The following is a 24,087-nucleotide window of genomic DNA, read 5'->3' as shown; positions in this document are numbered from 1 at the left end:
TTTAGCAGATACTGAGTAAGATAAAATGCATAATCGGCAAAACACAAATTAAACTTAATAGCTTAAAAAAAAAAAAAAAAAAAGATTTAAATCACCTTTGATATTATAATCCCCGTTTGTGTAGTTGTATAAATACGTACGAAAATTTGCGTATGCGATTTGCATATTAGTGCTATTATTGCGTGATTTTAAAGTTTGATCTACGCGCGTTCCAACTTTCTCGAGTCATTTGGAAATTGTCTCGTACAAATTAAGGGAGTTTAATTTGCATAAGAAAAAGTTTGTCCCAATTGGACTATTCGTCTGCGTCATTTCGTATGTTGCAAAAATATCTCTGATACATTGCGCGCCGTGAAACCACGCAGATGAAAGAAATGATGCATCGCGATGTCCGCGTCAAATAATTACGTTTAATAATCCGCCGGCCGAGATTAGGAAACCAGAACAATTACTTAAGTAGATCACATCTTACTTAGTTTAACACCGTATTAATTAATTTTATTTTTGCAATCGCTAATTATCGTTGTAAGCAGTAGATTTTGTTAGCAATTAACGCGTTCGCTGGCTTGGTTCGAAAAGCTGATCAAAGATGAACTCTTCTTTCACCTTGACCGTAAAGTCTAAAAGAGATATAGCGGGCTCGATTTCGAATGTGCTTTGAAAAATATAACGTTATAATTAATTAACATTGCCCCATCTCTCCGTATCTTACTGCAGACATTTTCACTTTTTGATCGCGTGTAAAAGAAGAAGGCCAGGACTTATCTACATTGCGTATATATAATTTGTAATAATGACTTCTAAACCAGTTTTTGCTTAATTAAAAAAGAAAACCAAAATTTACAACTGTAATCAATAAAACTTGTGGTTACGTTTGTCATATTGTTTTTAATCGCGTTTAAACTTAGTTACGTTACACGCAATATCTTTTTCTGAGCGTTATATAATAATTAAAATTTAAATTGTATTTAGCATCATATTCATAACACCATGTGTTAAAACAGCTATAAATTATTCTACACAGAGGTCCGTAAGCGCCATTTTTAAACAACCATTGCTCAATAAATTCCTTTCATCGTCACTTTAAATCGCCATTTATATGCGTTGCACGATGAGGAAATCAGGTCTTTAAAAATGGACTGGAACAATACGGTAATTAATTATTGGATAATAACCCAGCTTTAGAATAGTGTATACAAATTTATATTGAATTAAATTATAAAATTTTATTTATCTGATAAATGCGATTCGCCACAGTTGAGAAGGAAAATAAAACTTTCTAGAATATTTGCAGATACTCGGGCATTCGAAGGTGTTCAATTAAAAATCAATTATTTCTGTTGCGCGTTAGGCTTTTATTAGCGTCTAAGTAGTAAGACTATTTTGTGGTCAGACTGACCAGCTCGTGAAGTGGCGCCACGTGGCGAATATGCGTACAGACGGATATGGCATCTCAGCCGCGGCCGAAGAAACATCGAGTGACTTTCCAATGAAAGAGAGAGTGACGCACTTCGGTAATTCTTTCGCGGGATGAAAGTAAAAAAAAGGAGCAGAAAATCTCACGCTCGCCACGGAGCCACATAAAATTCGGCTTACGTAAACCCGCGGTGTCTTAAAGTCCCGTTCCCCAAAAGTGCATTTAAATCGATCACGTAGGCGCCTTTCCGGAAGTGCAGCCGACGGAACCGGCGTCGCCGATCTTTCTCTCTTTCTATCTCTGTCTCTCTCTCGTTCACCGAAGTTTTATTTCTAGATTTGTCTTTCGCAATTCACGTGGCAGAAGTCTGTAAAAAAAAAAGATTCAAACGGGGACAATCGCCGAGAGGTAAAAGGAGATAATATCCTTGTGTGCGGAATTTTTTTTCTTTCTTTTTTTTTTCTCCGCGCGATTAATCCTATTTGCGGATCTCGTCTGATCCGGGATACAATATATCATAATAGGCGTTAGACGCGCGTTAAATGTTGCATCGACCAGTCCGCTGTCGCATACGAATGAGAAAAAGTATACTTGCGCCATACGTAAACGCGCTCAACAACAATGTACATATTTCAGCGGCAATGCTAATATGTTGTAACAGTTTACCTCCACCTGACATTTTGTGATCGTCTCCTGCGTTTTATTCGCGGGAGAGTGCAGGGCAAAAATTACAAGTTGTCCCAGGGGTATTTATTCGGTGTTACGATCACGAGTCGAACACACATTGATGTCGACTTTCGCGATGTAGCCTCTCTCATTACGTCTGTTGCGATTCTTTTTAATTAACGATAAATCTACAACATTTATCGCAATAAATATGCGTAAGGCACGGCTTTTTTTCGTATTTAACTTGCAAAATTTGATTTCTTTTCCCTTACAAAAATAATTCGTACGATTGTCGGTAACCAGATTTCTAATTTTCACTCATTTTACAAATCAATTAGAATAATTTACATTCGTTTCTTCAGTTGTTCGAGAAAAACTCACGCGATAAATTAAAATATATTAAATAAACGCGTCGCTTGCAAAATTGAATTTAAATGAACGCTGCGGATGACATTAATGCAAACATTATTAATGCCAGCAACAAAGATAAAATCGCTCAGATGCACGTCCATTACTTAACACTACGTCGTTATTATCACAGTCGCGAACCGTAAATTATAACTCCCGCAGATGACTTTCTCGGGAATTGATACAAATTTATTTTCCCTTTACCTCCGCCGCGCGAATCTGGACACCTTCGTCCCACGAAGTCGCTTCCTTCTTCTCGTGCAACTTTCGATTTCGCAATTTCGAAACCGCAAACGATGCGCTGGTGAAACTGTCGCAGCCTCACCGATATGTATATGACGCGCACCATTCGGCAGTGTCACCTGCGATCACTCCAGACGATCGATCACACGCGACCTTTACCGCGAACGTCCTATTGATCATCGATCGCGATGCGGAAGGTGGATAACCGCGCGCGTCGCGGGAGAAACTCCCGAAACGGGACCGTGGAGGATCGTAGCACGCGGCGCGATCCGATCGATCGGGACTTTGATACGCGGCTGCGACTATCCGGCGGAACGAGGAGCGGCCACGCGTTTGCTGTTCGAGAAGAAAGTTGCAACGGGGAAATTGGCCGCATGAAAACGAACGCGTCACCGTGGCGACGCTGAACGACGATGACGAAGTGGGCGAGGAGATTTACGACGATTTCCGCGTCGCGTGACTCGCGCGTGCGACAGAGCCCCCGTTGACAGACCGACGAACAGGATCGCTCGGATCAATTGGCTCATTAACCGGAAGTGGGTATCCGCGCGGTAGTGTGAATTACACCGGGTCTTTGATCACAGGATCGTGAGCAGGATGGTATCTCGCTCGTGCCTCTGACGCAGGCGTCTTTCTCGGAATCCGATGACGGGGACGCGTTACATCCGGGGAAATACCCGAGGAAAGTACGTTTTACGGGGATTTTGTCGCGCGCCACGCTCGCGGTGAAATGCCGAGAGAAAAGTAAAAACGTTATGTAAAAACGTTATGTTCCCGAAGAGCGCTTATTATTCTATCCGGCGAAGTGCTAATAAGATGATATAACGGACAAATTATAATAAGTAGATTGTATCCTCGCGCTCACGCAACACTCGTGCATTATACAATTTTTAATAAACGCGTGTCACTTCGATCTGCCGTTGCAGGAAACGTCTCTTCCCTCGTTTACGGATCAATTAATTTTAAAATATTATACGTCGACAACGTGTCCCATTATGGCGCGATATGTACTTAGTGGATGCGATAAATTTTTTTTTTCTTTTTTTTTACGTGCGAAACCGCGATAATTTATTTCATGGATTTTATGTAACGGCGGTAGCACGTGTCCGGGTCGTCCGTGCGTGCACATTTTGTTCGCCAGCGTTCGATGACGCGACCGGTCGTTGTTCAATCCCGGTCGTGCAACCCGAATAAATATCGTTCTTTACTTTCTCCGACCGACTGTGCCTACGAAACTTCCTCTCTACGCCACCGCCGCGGCCGTATCAAACCGCGTGCACTGAGAAATTTATTATAATGGACACGACATGTAGTCCTCACGTGAACCGGGAGTAAAAGTCGATCTCATCTATCTCGCAATGCGTCTGCCGTCGCGTTTGTCCGACAGGTCCGGCTTTCTCGATAAAGAAACTCGATCGATCGCGTGCATATCTTCTTGCGGTTAATGACACAATAACGTTGCAATGGTGCACACGTTTTTATGTAATTGCCGCAGATTAGATCTATTTTCACTAAATAATACGAATACGCCTCGAAGAGGAGAGAGAGAGAGAGAGAGAGAGAGAGAGAGAGAGAGAGAGAGAGAGAGAGAGCCGTGTCGCGCGTCTAGCTCCGGAAGTTCATTTCATAACTGCGTTTGAACGAGCGCGCATTAAGCGAGGTGAGAGTGCATGACGGAGATTCAATCTTGAAACATTTTCTAGTTTGTGCAAGAACCGAGCGGCAATAAAAATAGATATGCAGCTAATAGCGATAAGGAGATAGTAATCGAAGTGTGCAACAGAGATAATAGGAGCTCTCGATTAGATTTAGATCATCATGCCGCTGTGGAAATTTACTGGATTTGCGTAATCTATGCATCGGCGGGATATATTACCTGTTTCGTAACTAAGGCGATAATTTTAACATATCTTCGACACCTGGAACACGACTCAGTTCCGTGTATTATCGTGGAGTGTAGCTACTACACGGTTTTTTACTGAGCAACATCGGCGAGTCAACAAATATTGCGATAATCAATGTAGAGATCGTTATACGACAGGCGAAACGTAAAGGTGATCATTCGAAAAAATACTATAAAGCATCGTTTGACTGCATTATTTGCCACAATACAATATTTGTCGTTTACATAAAAGAATATCTTACAATTAAAAATATGATTAACGGCGGCTCTGTGCGATTTACATCTTTATCGCAGGTCATAAGGATACATAAATTACATAATTTGCCGATAGACGTAATTACTAACCGGTAAATGATGCAAAACAGATCGCGACGCGCCGCGAGATCCACCGGTAATTATTGTCGAGGAGGGTCGCTTCAGCCGTGACAGCTGACACTGCCAAGTCAATTCCACGTGGCGAAATCGCGCCGCGTGCAATTGCGCGAGCGGAGACGCGCCTGTATCTCGCGGCGGTATGCCCCCTTACAACCCGGTGCATCTAACTCTGTTTGTTCCAGTTCACGGTTTCGCAAACGTTTGATTGTTTCGCGCGACGTGACGAGACTCCTTCGTGATCCGTTTCGAGAGTTGTCGCACGTCAAGTGTCACCGTAATCGCTCGCAATTAACCGAATAGAAATCATCGCTCAAGGTACAGATTGGTCACAGATTTTTCACAGATTTTTGTATATTTTCGCTAGTGTTAAATATAAATTAAATCCGCGATTTGTATCTGATTCCGAATAAATCTGGCCGATATCGGGACAATTTTTTCCGACCCTTCTTTTTTTCTTTTTTTTTTCTTTTTTTTTGTATGGTCTCAAGATTCTAGACCACGGTGATCTACTTTGAGAAACTCTTGGGAAAGATCAGATGAGCTGCGAGAGGCCTTGCGCAGAGTCGTCGGTATGGAGGTCACGATCTCTACACGATCTACATACTCTAGATGAACAATTATACGCATTTCATAAGCTATAAGCTCCCGCGATGCAAATTATCATGATACTACAAATTACGCGATTAGAGAAAATTAATAGCGTAAATACCACGTTCATTAATAGCAACGAACAGAATCTTAGAATAATGGCACTATTCAGCATTTATTTATTAATTTTTTTTATTATTTTTTTTATTATAATGCAAGATATAATATAACGTTATTCCACTTAATTGGGCATTTAATATGTTTGTTACAAACATTTCAACGTTTCTCCAAAGCGGTAAACCGTGTTCCAGTTATTGCGAATTATTCAGCAACACGTGTCTACCGACACAAAAGCAACGGCAAGTTTTTATCGCCGATAAATAGCCGCTAGCATTAATCAGGCTTAGTCGATCGCACGTCGTGTCAACGACCCGCAATGACGAAGATGAAAGTGGCTCCCGTTTTAATTTCATACGCGAAACGACAGTGACGTAAGGTTAATCTTAACTCGATAGAAATATGACCCACATCTATCAACTGACGGTTCATAGCTAATTATTTGCACTTGCGAAAAGGAAATTGCATTGAAATGGAAACTACGTGGCGATTTCTTTTAAGATTTATTATGCAATTGCACAGTTAAAATGTAAAATTAATACGGCTAATTAAAATTAATACAATAATTAAAATTAATACAATAATTAAGATGTATAATATTTACGAAATAAGCCGAATGTCTATCATGTTACATTAAACCGGTCAAACGATTCACCCAATTTAAACGATAACTCTATAATTTCGTCGTCGAGTATTACACAATCAGAATGCACGTCCGACTAGGAATGTCTACCAGTCTTTCCTAAGCATTACGAGGGTCAAGTAACGACCTCGAGTCTACAAAAAGTTTCACTTTCTTTGGTGATAGAAAGTGGCTACGGCCTTCGATATTTCTTTACGAACTTCAGGCTGAATTTTATGTATAAAACATTTTAGAAAACTAATGAATCAAAACGCTAAAAAATCTTTATGCCTTTTTACAATATTTCTTTGCATCTTTTGTTAAAAATTAACATTTATTTAAATTTGTCTTTTGGTTTTTTCCTTAATCATTATGTTACAAATTGCAGTTGTTTTTTTTTTTTTTTAAAGTTGTTTTCTCCGTTGAGAGCAAAAATCTTTTTATGGTCAGTTTGTCAATGTTACAATCGCACTGCCGTTGCGTCGAAGAAATACTACGACAACCCTGGCGCCTTGGCATTGCCGGAAGAGAATAATCTTCCGTGTAATCCTGAAAGGATTCATAGGTCAGATGAAGTGAAACGTGCTTTCACTCGAAACAGCAATCAAAAAGATCAATGCGATGCGATTTTTTTTTTTGAACTTAGCGAGAACTTGACGAAATGAGATGCAACGTCGTAAGAGTTAACGTAATTTTGTTTTCTCATTAATTATCATGTACTTGGGTTCTAAATTACCGCATGAATTTGAATCAATTTGCATATGGCGTTATTTTTTATTCACAATCTTATAGATCTTAAGCAAATGATCTTAGGCGTTTTATTGATAATAGATGTGACATTATCATAAAAGAAGCAAAATTTATTTATTATTGGAAGACGTAATATGACGTGACATTAATTTATATATAATTGCCAATTTATTATCGTTATTTTTCTTCGAGAATTAATCGCATCTTCCTGTTTACAGCTTTTTAAAATAATTTGGCGACACACGTAATATTCAGGAAACAAATGCGGCTGATTAAGAATTTTCACTTCCGTTGACATAACGACTTTGGTCAGATCTTGCGTTTTATCATTTACATACCGCTGGTATCAAAGTGAAATCGTCGTATGCAGACGCATCGATTAGTAAAGTTTATGCGACTATTGCGTGATGTAAATGCGAATCTACGCGGACAAAAAATGTTTCGAAATCCATGTCCGAAGCGTGTCAGCTTTTAAGATTGGTCGAGAGGTTGATTTGAGGGACAAAGGCCGGATCTTTTGAAAGATGAGTAAAGGATTTTAGTATCGCGGAGACTTTCACCGGCTGCTCGAAAAAGTTAAGTGTCGATTTGTTGCTGCGGGCAATTAAATCGGTATTTACGCAATATTACGAACGTATATTTCCGCCTGGTGATCGACCCGCGACGTGCCCTTTGTGATATTTCACGAGCCATTAAAATAAGTTTTGCACGATATTTCCCGATCCGTTCAAGCCGTTAAAGAGATTTAAAGCGACGCGTTCACGAGAGGTGTAAAGAGGAACGGGTGAATAAATGAGAGCACAAAATGCTGGTTTACGAAATCACGACAACCTGTCAATTTGTAATAATGCCAAAAGACGTTTGACCTGCCGACTAGGTTTAGACGTGACGGGGATCGAGTTAGGAAAATACAGGCGAGAACGAGATAGCGATTCCGGAGAAACCGCGTTCTAATGTCGCAAAACGTCTCATTGAAAGTGTCTCGCGCTATGCAAATTGCCAGTTTCGACAGACCTTTTATACGGTACGGAGTAAATTTCGAAGATTGATGCCTTCTCGAAACTGACCGCTACAATATGCGGCTTATGCCGCTCGCGGAGTTCGCCGGGATTATTGCCTCGATCGTAATCAACGTCGTTGATCCAACGATCGTGTCAACGATGTGAAAGGGACAAAAAATACGAGATATATACGTCACTTCCTAGTTGAATAAAACAAATCATTAAAAGCGTCGCTTAGAGACAATCACGTAACTCATCATGTATCATATGTCCGGAACAGGTGCATTTAACATGCTTAGACGCTCGTCGTAGTCTATCGGTATAATTTCGTCGATTACATGTCGTTTTGCTCAGATTTGATCCAGTTTTTTTTTATTTTTTTTTATTACGCGTGCAAGCCACTTTGTTTTACAGTGTTACAAAATATAAAAATGAGATACGTAAGGAAAATTGTCTACATCCATGAATGCGAGGCGCTCCATTTGTTTGCTTCTTCCGGGGTTCGGGTCTTGCATGTACGTCCCGGACGTGCATACACCCGGATACGCGATAGATCCGGGTAATGCATAAGTGCTGCGCATGCGAGCAATCAATTTTTTAAGTATAGTTTTACATGCCGTCACATACCGTACGCCGAATGAAATGCACGTATGAAATATAAGGTATCTTTTTGCACAGAAGAGTTATCGCTTCCTTCTCGCTAAATGCATCATAAGTATATGTCGTACACCGTCATAATTAAAAAGGATGCATTAATCATTGTTTTTTTTTTTTTTTTTTTAATTTAATCTGAGTTATTTAGTAACAATTATAATTATTAACAATAATTTAAAAAATAATTGCAATTAATTATGATCGACGGTTAATCTATAAAAATAAATATATTGTATTTTATTTACACGTATATTATTAATAATCACATATATAGTTTAAAATCAATGCTCTCGATTTTTAATTGTTTCAAAAGTAGCGGTGTGCTCGCATACGTTGCGCGGAATTATTCAATTTACCCACAAGATTGCTTACAGGAAATGACAATTTAAATGAGGCGAAAACGAAAGTTAGCAGTAATGACGTGATGTTTGTCCTTGTGTGGCTAAATTATCCTGCGATTATTACACAAAAGCTGGTATACCTACGTGCCTTCGGTTTTAATGCGTTTGTTATTACAAAATAATCATTAGGATTTATCAAAGGGGTCACGAGTCGATTCCACAGCCGCAACTTTGTTCTGTGACGAACAAAATCTTTCCAAAGAGATTTCGTGTAAAAAGAAAAAAAGATTAAAAAATGATCTCTTCGTTGTAGATACAATGCGTAAAAAATCAATGAAATAATAGACTGCAGAGGAAATGTGTGATTCAAAAATTCTTTATTTGCTGCCGCGCGATTTGTCTCCGTGTGAATGACACGTAAGGAGAATTCGTAGATGGAGGTGAAGCGTAAGAATTGTAAGAAGGACTCGGCGGCGGTGGCGACGGCGCTGAATAAGGTGGGCTTGTGGGTGGACCGTACGTAGGAGTTGCTGGTTTTTCTGACGATTGCGAGGAGCTGGTCGATAGACCCGTGCTAGTACTCGACGATCCACCAGATAGAGTTGCGCTGGAAGTCGACGACGTGCCGGATAGCTTCAGAAAAGCGCCAAAGGCCTCTTTAAACGGTTCAAGAAGCGCTTCGGCGGAGCTACCCTCCTGCATTTGCTGTGAAAATCGATCCAAAGATGCTATTATTGTCCACTTTAAAAACTGTGCTTGTAAAAAAAAAGTGGAAAGGAAAAATTGCTTACAGGCGGAGGAGGGCCGTAGGAACCGTAAGATGTAGACGAATGATACGTATCTTTGTTGCCATTGTAACTACTTGGATTACTTTGACCATATCCGGCGTTAGCATTGTAATTATTCTGGCCATATTGGCTGTGACCGTAACGATTTTTGTGACCACTGGAACCAGCACTGGCACCAGCAAGTACGCCCGACACAATCGAGCTTACTAGAGACTTCACGTCTGATTCGTCTGCCGAAGCGGCAGATTCCTAAAATTTGAAAATAGCAGGAAAATAAAAATACATATTTAGTTTTAAAAAATAAAAAAAATTAATAAGTCAGTAAATATTCATGTAAAAAATGATTTCATGATTCATACTTTACTCAGTTTGGAGGTAATACTGGCGATAAGACTCGATAACACTGATTGCCCGTATGGTCCCTGCGGCTAAAATCCACAAGAGTACAAATAAGCAATAACGCAAAATTACAATTGCATATTATATGGCCTAAAAATATTTATTAAAATATAAAATACCTTGCTTAAAGGACCAGCTGATGCTGTAAATATAGAAGTCGATCCCTGCGAGCCGGCCGGCTGAAAGTTACATTAACATTTTATTATTTTTTATCTATTTCTCTATTTACGTATTACAATTTACTATCAAATAATGTTATAAAATAATATTCTTACGCCACTACTGCTGCGACTCAATGGCCCGAGGAGGGGACCCGAAAGAGGCCCGATCAACGGTGCTATTAATTGAATGATAGGACCTAAAATTGCGCCAGAATCGCTCTGTCCTTCTGGACCCTGAAAAAATTATTTTCGCGTTTAGGGAGTAAACTTTAAAAATTAATACTCGTTAAATATCAATTTATTTACCCCGCTGATCTTTTGGGAGAGCGGCAGTAGGACTGATGGAAGATCAACACCTCCTTCTTCCTCTGGCTAGAAAGGAACAAGTATCCTAATATTATATAATAAATAGAATTATTTGGAGATGAGATTGGTATATCGTGCTTACGTCAGAGAGCCCTTCAAGAAGAGGAATTGCACCTTGAATTACTTCTACTATATCGACGTCGGACTCCGGCTAAAATATAACGACAGCTTTCTGTTTTTCATGCTCACTTCACTTTTAACGTGCTATTGCGATATAACGTTTTGTGCAATTAGAAACATAGATATAGAAAATTCACAAGCTACTAATGCACTTCGTATAAATTGTCGACGCGGTGTCTTACATCACTGAGTTCTTCAAGAATCGGCGCGGCCAACGGCAATAATTCGATCAGAGCTTGTATAGATCCACCCTCTTCTTCTTCCTCATCGTCCTCGTCTTCTTCTTGCGCTTCTATTTGCGGTTCATTCCCATCATCATCGTCCTCGTCGTTCTCATTATCGCCATTCCCATTTTCATCATTGTCGTTCTCATCATTGTCGTTCTCGTCATTGCCGTTCTCGTCATTGCCGTTCTCGCCATTGCCGTTCTCATCATCATCATCATTATTATCATCCTCCTATGTAATATTTCAAATTATAATAATATAAAAGTAAGAAGGACAAAGAGAGAGAAAGAAAAATAATCATGAAACATATATTTTTATAACAAATAAAAATATATAAGCTGCATACTTCCAGTTGCTGTGCCAGAAACGTTTCATTGCGCCTTTCACGATTTGGCGGCGTCTAAAACGAATAAGTATTTTTATTTCACGTATTTTATTGTAATAACATTTTATTAATGAGCAATTTAATTTATCGCTACATTTCAATTACGTTTGTGCATGACGTAATAATAAAATTGCATTATTATTGCGGCAATTTATACGAATTTAATGCTATTCTATAAATACAGCAAAGTATTTTTTTTTTCTTTTTGAGTTTAAAAGATTTATCATTTTTTATTACTCATAAATCGCCCTTTTTTACATTATAAATAATTTACGATAGTTTGCCTAAAGACAGATTATGTAAATTGATTTATGTATAAACCTACTTTGCCTGCGATCTACTCACCTCGTCGAAGGACACTTGTATCTTCTGGGAATTCGTACCTTTCAAGATGGAAAGTACAGGGGTCGCGACATTAATCTCGGTGGTATTTTTCGGCAGTTTCCGCAGAATGCCCAAAGTCCTCAACAGATCCCCGAGTACAGACGACTGTCGTTTTATGGACGACTTTTGCTTGTTTGAACTTTTCGCTTTCTTTTGATTTTGATTTTTCTGACTTTGAATTTTTTTACTTTGATTTTTCTGACTTTGAACTTTCTGACTTTGACTTTTCTGACTTTGTTTCTTCTGACTTTGGCTCTTCTGGCTTTGCTTTTTCTGCTCGCGCACGTTCTGTTCCTTTTTTTTTTCTTTCTCTTTCTTTACGTTTTCCTGTGCTTTCGTTTCACTCGTGTCTGTGATAAAATCATTAAAGACGACGTTTACTTGTCCAGATTCGTTCATAAGCGTGTAATTTTGATCGAAGAATGACAACAAATCACTGGGAATATCTTCAAGCGCGGTATAATCTGTCGGCTGATTTTTTGTGACCATCGCACCTGGCGGTTCTTTAGAGACCGTGATCACCGCTTGAAATGGAAAAGACAACAAAGGTTCACCCGTATACGAAAAATTCAGCCCAGCTAAGCCGTTATTCGCGGCGATCGGCAATGCTTGCTCGTATTCGTTATTGTGTGTCTTAAGATTTAATGAATCTTTCACAGTTTGAAGTTTCGCCGGTTCCTCGAAGTCGGAGGTATTTTTATCGTCATTTAAATGCGGCTTGGTGATGTCAATTGGACTTGACACCGGTAGATACGTGTTGGAAGGTGGCTGCGTTAAGATGTCAAAATTCCCAAAGTCAATTTCACCTTGCTGGTAGGGAATCCCGAGGTTATAGTCCGGGTATTGTCCGAAATCGGCCGGCCCATTGAAACTTGACGTGGGAAGGCTAGAGGGGTCTTGCCGACTGGACGCTGTCGGTTTCATCGCTCCCATTGGCAAGGGATAAGCAACCACCATATCGTCCGCTTTTTGTACGGGAGGTTCCTTGAGCCTTCGCGCCGGATAATTCAGCCGTTTCTCGTTAAGCGGTGCTTTTTTCAACGCCTCATTCGACTTTAATCCCGTATTGCTTATAAATGGAATTTGTTTCTCGGCCGACGGCGAGCTCTTTAAATTCGATGTATTTATCTTCGATGCCACCAAACTCGACACGTATTTAGACCAGGCTACCAAGTCCTCTTTCGAAGCGATCTTGAGTGGCAGCTGAATCTCTAAGATTTTTGGCAAGCTCGAGAAACCTTGGCCGATTTGTTTCTGAGATTTTAATGGCGCAGATGAGGCAAGATTGAATATCATCAAAACTAGAATACAATTCGGACGAGATAGTATCCTCGAGAGTATAAGGAACATTTTGAAATCGGTATTTCTGCTTCAGAAGTTATTATTTCATTCGAACGCTTTGGAGGTTTCGGCGCAATTAACGGACGTTTGCGATACCATAACGCTCGATCGAAATTAAAATCATATTTCCTCTCTTTATAATTCTTTACGTCTTCGACAAGTTCTGGCAAATATGTTCGACAAACTCAGTGATACATGTCTTAAATCAAAGCTGAATTAATTATTTAACTTTTTAAATAATAGCTCACTTGTACTTTTTAATCGCGCACTGCAGCACTCACTGTCACAAATGGATGCAAAGACAACGCGTCTATTAATTACAATTTACGTGTCAGATTAATTCGGTTGAGACAGCTTGCCGAAAGGAACTAGACGCACAGTATTTTTTGAAGGAAGACACGAGGATCGTACTTGTAGAACTGGACAGTTGAATAGGAAAATGGTAGCTTTATAGGCTGGGCCTAATCGGCGGTCTGTTTTTCCCTGATCGCGGAAGCATGCACTTTTTTCCATGCACCATCGGGATATCGGCTTCGCTAATCATAGTACGCCGAGACGGGGGCGGTCGCGCTCACTTCCGTCGTTGCGTTTCCACCGATGAGGTCTTCCTCTCTCCAGCGTTTAGATAATTACGCGCACAGCCGGGCGAGTATGTAATGCGAAACGCACGTGATGACAGACGGGAGTGACATTTCGTAAGGGACCTGAGCACCTAATCTTGTAGAGGGAACGCGCGGCAATTTTGTAACGTTCTAAATGACGAAATTACTTATTTTCTGGAGCTCCGGTAAATGGGAATTACGTTAGATGACGACGATGACGAGTGGACGTTGATTGCCGCGCGGTTAGACGATTGCGCGTAAACCATCGTCAAAACGAGTTCACCGTATGGGCGCCTCTTCTCCTTCCGGGTGTGGAAACGTCGTCGATATCGAACGCTTCGTAATACTCTGCTTTATTAAACCAATTGTTAAACTAGACGGAACTTCAGACCGATCATTCAATAATCTTCTAACGTTAGAAATTGCGTTACGTTCGCAACGAGAGCTCGTCAAAGCGATTCTTTGAAATGCAGTTTTAATTTCGTCGGCTTTATTCGTCGTTTTGGGAAACAATAATATATAAGGCTTAAGATTTATCTTTGATCTTGTGAGAGAATTACATTCCTCCGTTGCAAGTGCATTTCTTACGGAGCGGAATCGGTTCGAGTAAAACTGTAACAGTAAAGCAGAGATTTATCTTGGCCGCGACCGTGAACGTGATCTTGGGGGTTCTAACCGGTAACAATGAAAACAAGTCTTTGTAATGAGCGATGGCATCCTGTTTCTCGCAAGTACAAAGCAAGGACGCGTTCACACCCGCTCACGCTAATGACAGCTCTCACGACCGAGCTGTGTTGAAAGTGGCTGATTTAGCTTAAGGTATGCAGGATAGAATTTGCCGTAGACCTGAATCGAAGAATTCTGTTTAACAACGTCGTCTTTAAATAATTAGATTAAATAGTACGATTAGTTGTGACATTTTATAATTTATTTTTAATTGCTGTGAATAATTTATTTTCAATAAATTTGTTAAACATCGAAACATTCCGAAAATGTTAAAACTGAATTTATAAATATTTTCAATACGAGATTTAGGTGATTTTGACCGAATATAAATTAATGAATAAATTAAGAAATTAAACAGCTGTCATGGTTGCTTCTCTTGATAAGCAATTATTTATAAAACGCAAAAATGAATAATGCTAAAAAGAAATAAATAAATATTAAATGTTAATTCAGAATGTTTTATTCGGTTATGAGGTTATCCAGTTATGAATTCGACAACCTTTCACTTTTTCGAAGAAAGATCTCCACGTATCATAATCTGTAATTTGGCCACAATTGAATGCGATACCCGAAAGAAAAAGAAAAAGCCCCGAAAAGAAATTCGGAATAATCTTTTGACATAAATACATTTGCAAGGATAATAATATATGTTTGTACATATCTACTATTAAAGTAAAAATATACATGTATAATTTCGATAAATTGTACTAATTATAAAATTTTTGTCTCCGATAGTTCCTAGTAATATTTAAATAACTATGATACGCTAATGGCAGAGCACGATGCACAACTCGATGTTGTTCAATCGAGCGCTATAAAGTCAATGCGGAAAAAAAAAAAAAATTCTAGAGTCCGATAAACTTTCCATTGCACAAACGCACGGTCAGTGTGTTGTCGAACCGACTTGTGCGATTCGCAACGTCGTCTTTGCAACGAGCTCTTCCGCCTAAACCCGGCAAAACAATTTTTGCAACTGTGGAGAAAAGAGAAATAGGCTTTTAAAACGTAACCGAGCAAATCCATTAGAAACGTAAACATGACATATATCTAAATCAAAAATTATCATTTAGTATAACTTGCATTTTTCTTACATTAAATTATAATTTCGCAAACATCTGTATTTCAAAGAAAAAAAAAAGAAAAAGGGAAAAAAGACTTTGTTTTTGTGTGATATATCTTGCTTTTATAGTCGGTTGTAAACTACTAGTAAGTCAAGAAAAAAAAAATAAAGCTTAGGAAAAGATAAAAGTCAATCGCCAGTCGGAAAGGAAGTCGAATTAGCCAGCGATAAGGCAAAAACTGGTTTTTCCATGAAATCTGCGTGAACTTATCACCGTCGTCATTAGCTGCCAATCTACCTTTCATTCTCCATCGAACGCTGCGACTTAGTCTACTTTGCGAGGACTACAATCAGATTGATCTTGACTCTCGATCAATGCGCATCGCTGTGCTTTCGATGCGTTTCGCCGTCTGAACCACCGGTTAAAATAAGTGAAAGGTTCTCAGACCTGTTGAGAATTTTAGTAGCGATTTAATTTAATAAAACACTTATTGTTTATTAAGTACAACGTTTGGATACGATTCGGCTTACAGAAAGTAATTGTCTTTTCTTCCAGCGTCGTGTTGCTTTATGAGCGTACCAATAAAATAATAAAAAAAGAAAAAGAATGTTAGAAATATATCATTAAAAATTGCCGATAGCAATTAAAATATAAATATATTATTGATGTAGATAAAAGTGTCTCCGTCTGGCGAACGTTCACTAAAGCCTTAGCGCTAATCGAAGTCTCTGTTTCACAGCCTTGGCTTAATAAGGTGGCTGTCGGTAAAATCGTCGTCGTCATTCAATGATTTCAAGTTCATCGACGTCTTTCTATCTCTGAAAAGCACTGGCTTGCTTTGTGACCTTTACTTAATTTTATGTTAAAATATTTATTCGCGAGTTACGTGCCATTTAAAAATCACTTTTGTCGTTTTCTATTTCGCAAGCTAAATGTATCCTCCCGAAAAGTTAGAAATAATTATTTATGGTAATCAAGCACACTAGTATTAGTATAAAGTTACTAAGGCTGATAGTTATGCTCCGATAAATTAATTTTAATTGATACAAATGCAAAATCAACATGTTTTTAGAAACCGTGTGTGCACACGCGAAACATTTTTATGACTAGCAATAAGAAATATGACTGACATAAGTATATGTCTGTTGGTGTGCGTAACACGTGTGTAAATTCACATACGTGTAGATTACATTACGGCATCATATTTAAATGGCACCCATGTTTGTCGCGTACGCTTCGATGACGTCAAAAGTTTTGAAATAAAATCAAGCAACCTGGTTTGTTTTAATCCCCGAACAACCGCCATTCCCAGCTATTATGCCAGCCAAGTGAACTGACGAAAAGTAGATCGGCGGCACTTAATTTCACTTTGCTGCAAACATCGTGTAATCGGGCCGGGCTCATTACTTATTTCAGCAATAAACGATTCTTGCGGTAACACAGGTGAAAAACCGCAAAGCTCAATGACCGCTCTCTTCACCCTTTCGCAAATACGGCGTAATCGATTCGCGGGATCGAACGAACGGTAAGAGCTTCGAAACATCCGCTCGCGAGAGAAACCTTTGCACCGCTGAATGTGCCAATCAATGATCATTTTCACTTTTACCCTGTAGGATAAAAAATTCCTGAGCCGGCACCTAACATCGAGCGCGTGTCGCGTATAATGCGTGAAACTTGTATTTTAGATGCAATCAAGTAGCACACAGAAACGCGGTTGCATGTGAACCCCAGGCCCGCGATTGAACGCTTTCATGCAAATCCTAGTGACGGCAAGGTTAACAACATTCGCGCTACAAACTATTCTTTCGGTCGACGGTGTAGCCGTTATATAAACAAGTACTTGAATGACTAAACGTGTGCTACTTTGACTGTAAGAGATAAATGATAAGCGCGATAAAAGGGCCGGAAAAAATATTGTAGCGGTATGAATTAAATCGGCTTAGATCGAAATGCAATAACTTATTGTATGCAAACTATATAATTTTTTTTATTTTTTTATTTTAACGCACGGATAGATATGTATCGAACGTCGACTGGAGTTGAAAACTTCTTTCTTTTCGAATTTTTAATTTATATACAATAACAAAGTAGATTATACTATTTTATTAATTTAATAAAAGGTATGCTTGTAACGTGAGAAAGAAAAAAAAATTTCTCATTTTGCAACGTGGGAAGAAAAAGAGAAAGAAGCTGAATCCATTATCATTCGTATGTTCGCATTTGTTAAACGATTTGTGAAACACGCCGCGAAGCTGCGCTTGATTGTGCTAAGCTCGGAATTACCCGCCGCCACAATCTCCGGTTCGCAGAGAACAAAATCATGCTACATCGTACTTTCACTGGTGACGGGAGAATCCGTTTCCGGACCAACAATCAAAAATATCATAAACGCGCTCGTGGGACTGCGCGCGAAAGGTGAAACGTGCGATTTCGTGAAATAATGAAGGGGACGTGAGAGCCTTTCCGATCGCAATTAATTCTCGACAGTCATAACGAGACAACGTAACAAGAGCGATGCTTTAAATTCCTCGCGTCATTGAAGAAATTGTCGCATATTCCGTTACATCTAGCGCTAGCTGTTACTTAAAGAGAGTAATTATGGCTACAAAATATTCATATACCTTCAGTGTTAAAAGTTTCCTTTTCGCAAGATTACAGATATTTATCTGCGGCACTTACTGAAGAATGTAATAATAATATAATCGGACTTGTAGAATGGTCGAAGTATCTTACATTTAAACTGGCTGCTTGATGATCGTTCTTTTTTTAAAAAAAAAACTTATTCAAATAAGCCAAATGTTTTTAAATTAATAAAAATTAATTAAGTCGTTTATGTCGAAACACATATGGTGTTTGATCCAGGTATAATCGAGACTATCGAAAACGATCAAACGAGTGTGCTTGAGTGAGAAAGAAATATAAAAATGACTCACAAGGTGATGCACAAAAGTGAGCGCGGTTTTGAAAGAACGAGGGCCTTGGCCTCCCTAGAAACATTCGGAATAGTAACGAGAAATCATCGCTTCGTTTCTTTCGACCTACGATCGCCTTCGTAGATATATATATATATATATATATATTGTAACGTGCGAAAATATGATTTTTATACGCGAATAACAGATGCGCGATGAAGATAGCGATAGCGATATTTACGCTAGTAATTAATATCCCATATTAATCTAAAATCTCTAATATAAAAAAGACAAGTGTAAAAGAAAAACGGTACTAAAAGTTTGTTGCAACATTACTGCTCGATATTATAGTTTCTATAACTCGCATACTAAATACAATCCTAGCGTATAATTTAAATTATGTACGAACTAATTAGTATGTGATTATTTTTAGTATTTCTTATTTGCATGAAAACTTTGTGATTATAATGTTTTATTCTTTTTTTTTTTTTTTTTTTCGATTATAAATTTTTTTTCTTCCGGGTCTCATTTTACGTAACACTTTCGAAAAGTAAAAAGCACCGACACAGAATGGTTACATGGACATTATCGTTTTGTTTGCTGATTTTCTTTATCATTATTTAGTCCAAGTATAATTCAGCGGATAGGCCGTAGGTATGCGTTCGGTCTCTTCAAGTTCCGGCGTTACGCATAAGTTACATCGATATCGGAAGTATGATCGCATTATATCTTACAGGAACTATTAATTTGGCAAAATAAAAATTAATTTCTCTTGGAATAAATAATTGTAAATAAAGGAAAATAAAAATTTATTATTGAGACGTGGACTTCTATGAAAATTGCATTATTTGCTAATTTCTTGCTTTGTAATCATTACTTTATTTTATAATTAATAAATAATTAATTACGTGTGTGTTACACATATACATTCGCATGTACACAACGTATGAAGCAATAATGTTATTAAATATGTATTCGAGACAATTGTCTTCTTTCGTCATAAAGGAAAAATTATTATTTCACTTGTCTTTTTTTTTTCTTTTTTTTTTGCTGTCATTCCAATTTACTGACAAGTAACGGAAACGCCGAGAAAGAGGGAAAGAGAGAGGAAAATCAAGCCGTCGACAAACACTCGCAATTCTTAGAACAACGGAAAATTGCTATGTTGGTAAAGCGATTTAATAAGTACACAATCGGGGAACTAAATAATGGTATAATATCGATAAATTTTATGGGAAAATTAACCATATTGAAATTATTCAACACTGTAAGGAGTTGAATTAGGCATGACGCAATTATTTGAAAATAAAAAAACTTGAGTTCCGATGCCAGGTAATATTTTTTTTTTTTTAATGGTTACAGACTTCGGGCATGTCTAACAGTTACATTTCCGCAGTAACATTTAATTATATATTGTAGTTTGCACCTTACGGTCTTTTGTAACCAGTGAAAACATAGATGCACGCAACATAAACACATGCCCGTATCGCTTTCGATTTTATTTTTGCGGAAAGTTTAAGTTTCGAACTTCGGGTTTCGCTACGCACTCCGGCAGTACTTTGGGTAACACCGTTAGATGAGCCATTACGAAATTCGTTAGATGTTATCCAATTAATTACTCCTTATATGAAGGGTGTAATTCGAACGAACGCTTCAAACGAAATAAAAATTACTTAAATTTTTTTTTTTTTATCTAGATAACCGGATCTTGGAATTTTAGCGAAAACAACGTACGAAACACTATACGAAATTAAGCACGCGAAATAAGTATATTAATAATTTAAGAATTGAATGATCAAGTTTACCTGGCAATGCACGTGCTCGAATGGTTAACTTTTTCTATGCCTTTTTAATTTTACGATTAAACTTAGGAGAAAGTGGTCGTAATGCTGTAATTTCGAATATATACATAAAAAAGACTTATGTTATACGCATTTAATACTGCTATCTCGTTACGACAATGACACGTGAAAGATATATTACAATACAGAAAGTTTCACTCTTTTACTTTTGTCTAGTGTGCGGCATGAATTACTTTATACAATTTGACGCAACCGCGTGATATAACGGAAGCTTTCATTTATGAATATTAATTTAATTTGATTTTGTATAAAATTTTATATTAAAGAAATATTTAGAGTAGAGCAAACAGGAACACTTTGGAACGGAGATATTCTTTTTGTTAAACGAAGCACATCGAAAATGCGCATTTTTGCAATTCAAATTCACACGTGTCCAATTACTAAACAGCTTCGTTGATGAAAAATGGAGTAAGACGAATTTCACGTTTGTTAAACAGAGCATAGTGATAGGCGCAATGGTCAAATGTCTATCGTTGATTTCTATCATTTAAAGAAAAAAAAAAAAAAAGGGAGTCAGTAGGAAGAAGTAATAGGCAATAAGTAGATAAGATTAAATTAATGACTAACTTTTTTTGCGATTTTGCGTAATTGCACGTATATTGTTGCAGACATGGTATCTTATATACGTAATTGTAATTATCAGTTTGTTTAATGTCGGCAGTATCTATTCGATGGGAAGTAAGTAATTTCGCAGGCAAATAAACGATAGGTACAGACAAAAAGTCTGTGCAAAATTTCAAAATAAATAGTTCAAGGCGCTCCTCGATATAATTATAGATACGTTTTTATGAAGGATATTCCCGATAAGTAATAAGAAGCAGAATCTCAGGTATAAATTTGCCGCGCGCGTAATTGCTCGTTTCTCATCAAAAAGGGTTACCTATCAAAGCTGCGTGCGCGGCAGCGTGTTTGCGCAATGTACCTATCCGCTTCCTATTGTCTGTGATAATAACCTTGTTACTGTGAAATATATTACAAGCGTATTATACCCCGTATTTGTTTTAACCCTGAGTCGTAAAATGTGAGAGAAAAAAAAAGAAGAAAAAAAAAAAAAATTGCACACGGTATCATTATAACTAAATAACTTAGAAAATATTATTCTACGACCTGTTGGAACGTTCGTGTGACCTAAGCAAAAGTAGCGTTTGATACGTGCGTTTATTAGCCGCAACGCGCCATAATTATCCATCGCGACACCGTTTTACGCTAATCAACGATGGTTTACACCTAATGGTCCATGTCATCGGAAGAAGAACGCGAGTTTCACTGCCGCAATACGCGCCACTTTGTAATGCGAGTAAAAGTGATTGTTAGCAACGCATGGATGAACGTGATAAATAATAATTGCACGACGTTAGTGTAAAAGTACTTTTGTAATTGTCTGTGACAGCTCGGTAATTGCAAGCTAAACAACGCATAAATACATCGCGTCTGGCCGCATCAATAGGCGTGCTTTAAAGAAATGTTTTTCAGACGGCCGGATTAGATTTTATTTCGTAATTATATATCCGCTCGTAGATTACTTAAGAATTTATTTGCACTCCGTGTCTTATGTCATGTTCTATGTATAATATACTATCCATACACGTCTTCGATATGTAATCTCGGAGCGTCTAAATGACGATTCGATACGCGTGTCTTTCGTTCAAGTGACTAATTATCGATATTATCAATATTCCCACAGAGCTTTCTGTCAAGAGAAAGACATAATTGCAAATAAGATATCCGATAAGGGAAATACCTTGCTGTTTAACAGTCCGTATGCGCGCATTTTATTCGAAACGCAGATTTTAAGATAAATTCTGTGCGCGAATCAAAATACTTAATATTAAAATGCTAAAAATGTTAAATATTATTATTATCATTGTGAGAAAAATCTTTCTCGATTCGAAACTCCGCCAGGCTATACGGGAAACTCTTTGATCGCATTATTGTATTCGAAAATTCGTTACTTGCCGGATACGCTCGCTAACAGTCATCCTCGAACGCGCGTTTCGGTGATCGGAATGAAATTTATCGATGTGATCGATCCCTTCTTCAGGATCTCCTGGGTAGACCTGATAGAAGGAGAGAACGAGAGGCAGACGTGGACATAAGTGTAGCGTGGAGGTGGTGCCAGGCCCCTCCTTCTAATAAAAGCCGCTCACTAAGCGTCGCTATACAGACAGTAACAGAAAACCCTGAGGAGAGCAGGAGCCGCCGAGAGCTCCTTCAGAGCCCCATAACGTCTTTTTTTTTTATACATATATAAATAAAAAAAAAGTTTGATTGTTTCACGGCGGACCGTGTGACGGGATAATATCTGTGCGTGGTGAGTTCACACAAATCTTGGGGTATCTCAATCAGCGCCTCCTCTGAGTCGCCGTGTACTCGTCTTCAGTGTCTCGTGGAGAATTTACCGAACGCGTCAACCACGTGGCGAGATAGTGTGATAAGTGGGAAAATTTTGAATTTCGTGTGCTTATCGGAAAGAGATGCAGAACTCGGACGGAGGTTTATCGCTTGATAAAATTAAACGTGGTCAGATAAATGATATCTATATTATTATTGTTAACATAAAAATGTCGTTGGCTTGTTCATTGCTAGCCGTGGATAATTAATGTAATACATTTTAGCGCAATTTAACATTGTTTTATATTTAATGAAAGTGCTGTTAAATCATAATTTTCCGGAGAAATCTCTTTCCATCTGGACGCACCGTTTCCTTGGTAATTACTTATCTGATGAAAACTCGCGTTACTTTCCGTACAAATAATAATTTATAAAAATGCGAGTGCAACTGCGTACGTAAGGGCTGGAAACGTTATTTGTTCTCAGCAAATTAATTGGTAAAGATTTAAGCACTAGAAAGAGTAGAACGGCGATGAAAGAGAAGTTAAACGGAGTGAAAATCTTGAAATGGACTGGAACAAGTTCCAGATTAAAATTGAAATGTCGACGATAAAATAAAATTCAATTTAATCACGCTTAAAGTATTTTGAAGTATTTTGAAAGGCTTCTCTTCGCGCCGGATTTTATTACAAGCTTATTAAGGTATAAAAATTTTTCGTTCTTAAGTTAGCCGCCGCAATTTGGATTTAACGTTCTTTTTGATTAGGCGAATTATCGTTTCCTCAAATAACTTTACGCAAAAAGAGTCCAAGTAATTATTTCTTTTTATGAAAAATAAAAGTAAAAGTTCTAATGCATTATCATATTATAATCGCATTGTAAACTTTTCTACACAATGAAATTGCAGATGGAATGGAGATACCAATTAAAACTAATTAACATGTGGCCTCGAAAATGGAATATTGCAACACCGTCCTCGACTAGTAGTGATGTGTGCTGAATCTATATCGTCGTAATGTCATTAAAGCGCCATGATCCTTAGCGTGCCAAATGCACGTGTTATTTACATATACATTCGGTATACATTGACGAACTTTAAAATTATATGCACACCATTAACTATCCTCTAATCGTCTTGTAATCCATTTGAGAAAATAATTTTCGTAATGTTTTTTTTTTTGGATTAAATAATTTAAGAATAATTAAATATTTATCGCTCTTTTGCAATTTATTAAATACTCTGATTACTTTTACCAATTACCATCTCTAAGATTTACGTCACGAAATAAGCGACGACTTTACCCGATTATAAGGAGCGAATTTTACGATGCTTTAAA

The 24,087-nt window shown here is 38.0% G+C and overlaps 2 protein-coding genes across 8 annotated transcripts in view; one reads left to right on the top strand and one right to left on the bottom strand.

Annotated features, from left to right (window-relative positions):
* The window catches only part of LOC139101816 (uncharacterized protein DDB_G0280205-like), a 59,608-nt gene that overhangs the window by 17,328 nt on the left and 18,193 nt on the right, over positions 1-24,087 (top strand). Inside the window, exon 1 of one of the 7 annotated variants that reach the window (XM_070655261.1) lies at positions 21,574-22,730. The exons of 5 other annotated variants lie outside the window; for them this stretch is intronic. The gene's annotated coding sequence lies outside the window, so the exon portion shown is untranslated. Of the gene's footprint in view, positions 1-21,573; positions 22,731-24,087 lie in introns of those variants that run through there. One more of the 7 variants, XM_070655305.1, reaches the window with a different exon arrangement.
* LOC139101900 (uncharacterized) lies at positions 8,850-14,336 on the bottom strand. The gene is made up of 10 exons (XM_070655416.1): positions 11,877-14,336; positions 11,493-11,546; positions 11,102-11,377; positions 10,882-10,950; positions 10,740-10,805; positions 10,548-10,667; positions 10,392-10,451; positions 10,233-10,301; positions 9,877-10,122; positions 8,850-9,790 (listed from the first exon to the last, which is right to left on the bottom strand). The coding sequence occupies exons 1-10, from the start codon at positions 13,263-13,265 to the stop codon at positions 9,452-9,454; spliced, it is 2,688 nt and encodes an 895-aa protein (XP_070511517.1). The 5' UTR covers positions 13,266-14,336; the 3' UTR covers positions 8,850-9,451.

Source organism: Cardiocondyla obscurior, linkage group LG01, assembly GCF_019399895.1.
Source record: "Cardiocondyla obscurior isolate alpha-2009 linkage group LG01, Cobs3.1, whole genome shotgun sequence".
Lineage (NCBI taxonomy): Eukaryota > Metazoa > Arthropoda > Insecta > Hymenoptera > Formicidae > Cardiocondyla > Cardiocondyla obscurior.
The sequence above is the reverse complement of the archived record's forward strand: the minus strand, read 5'-3'. Positions and strand labels throughout refer to the sequence as shown.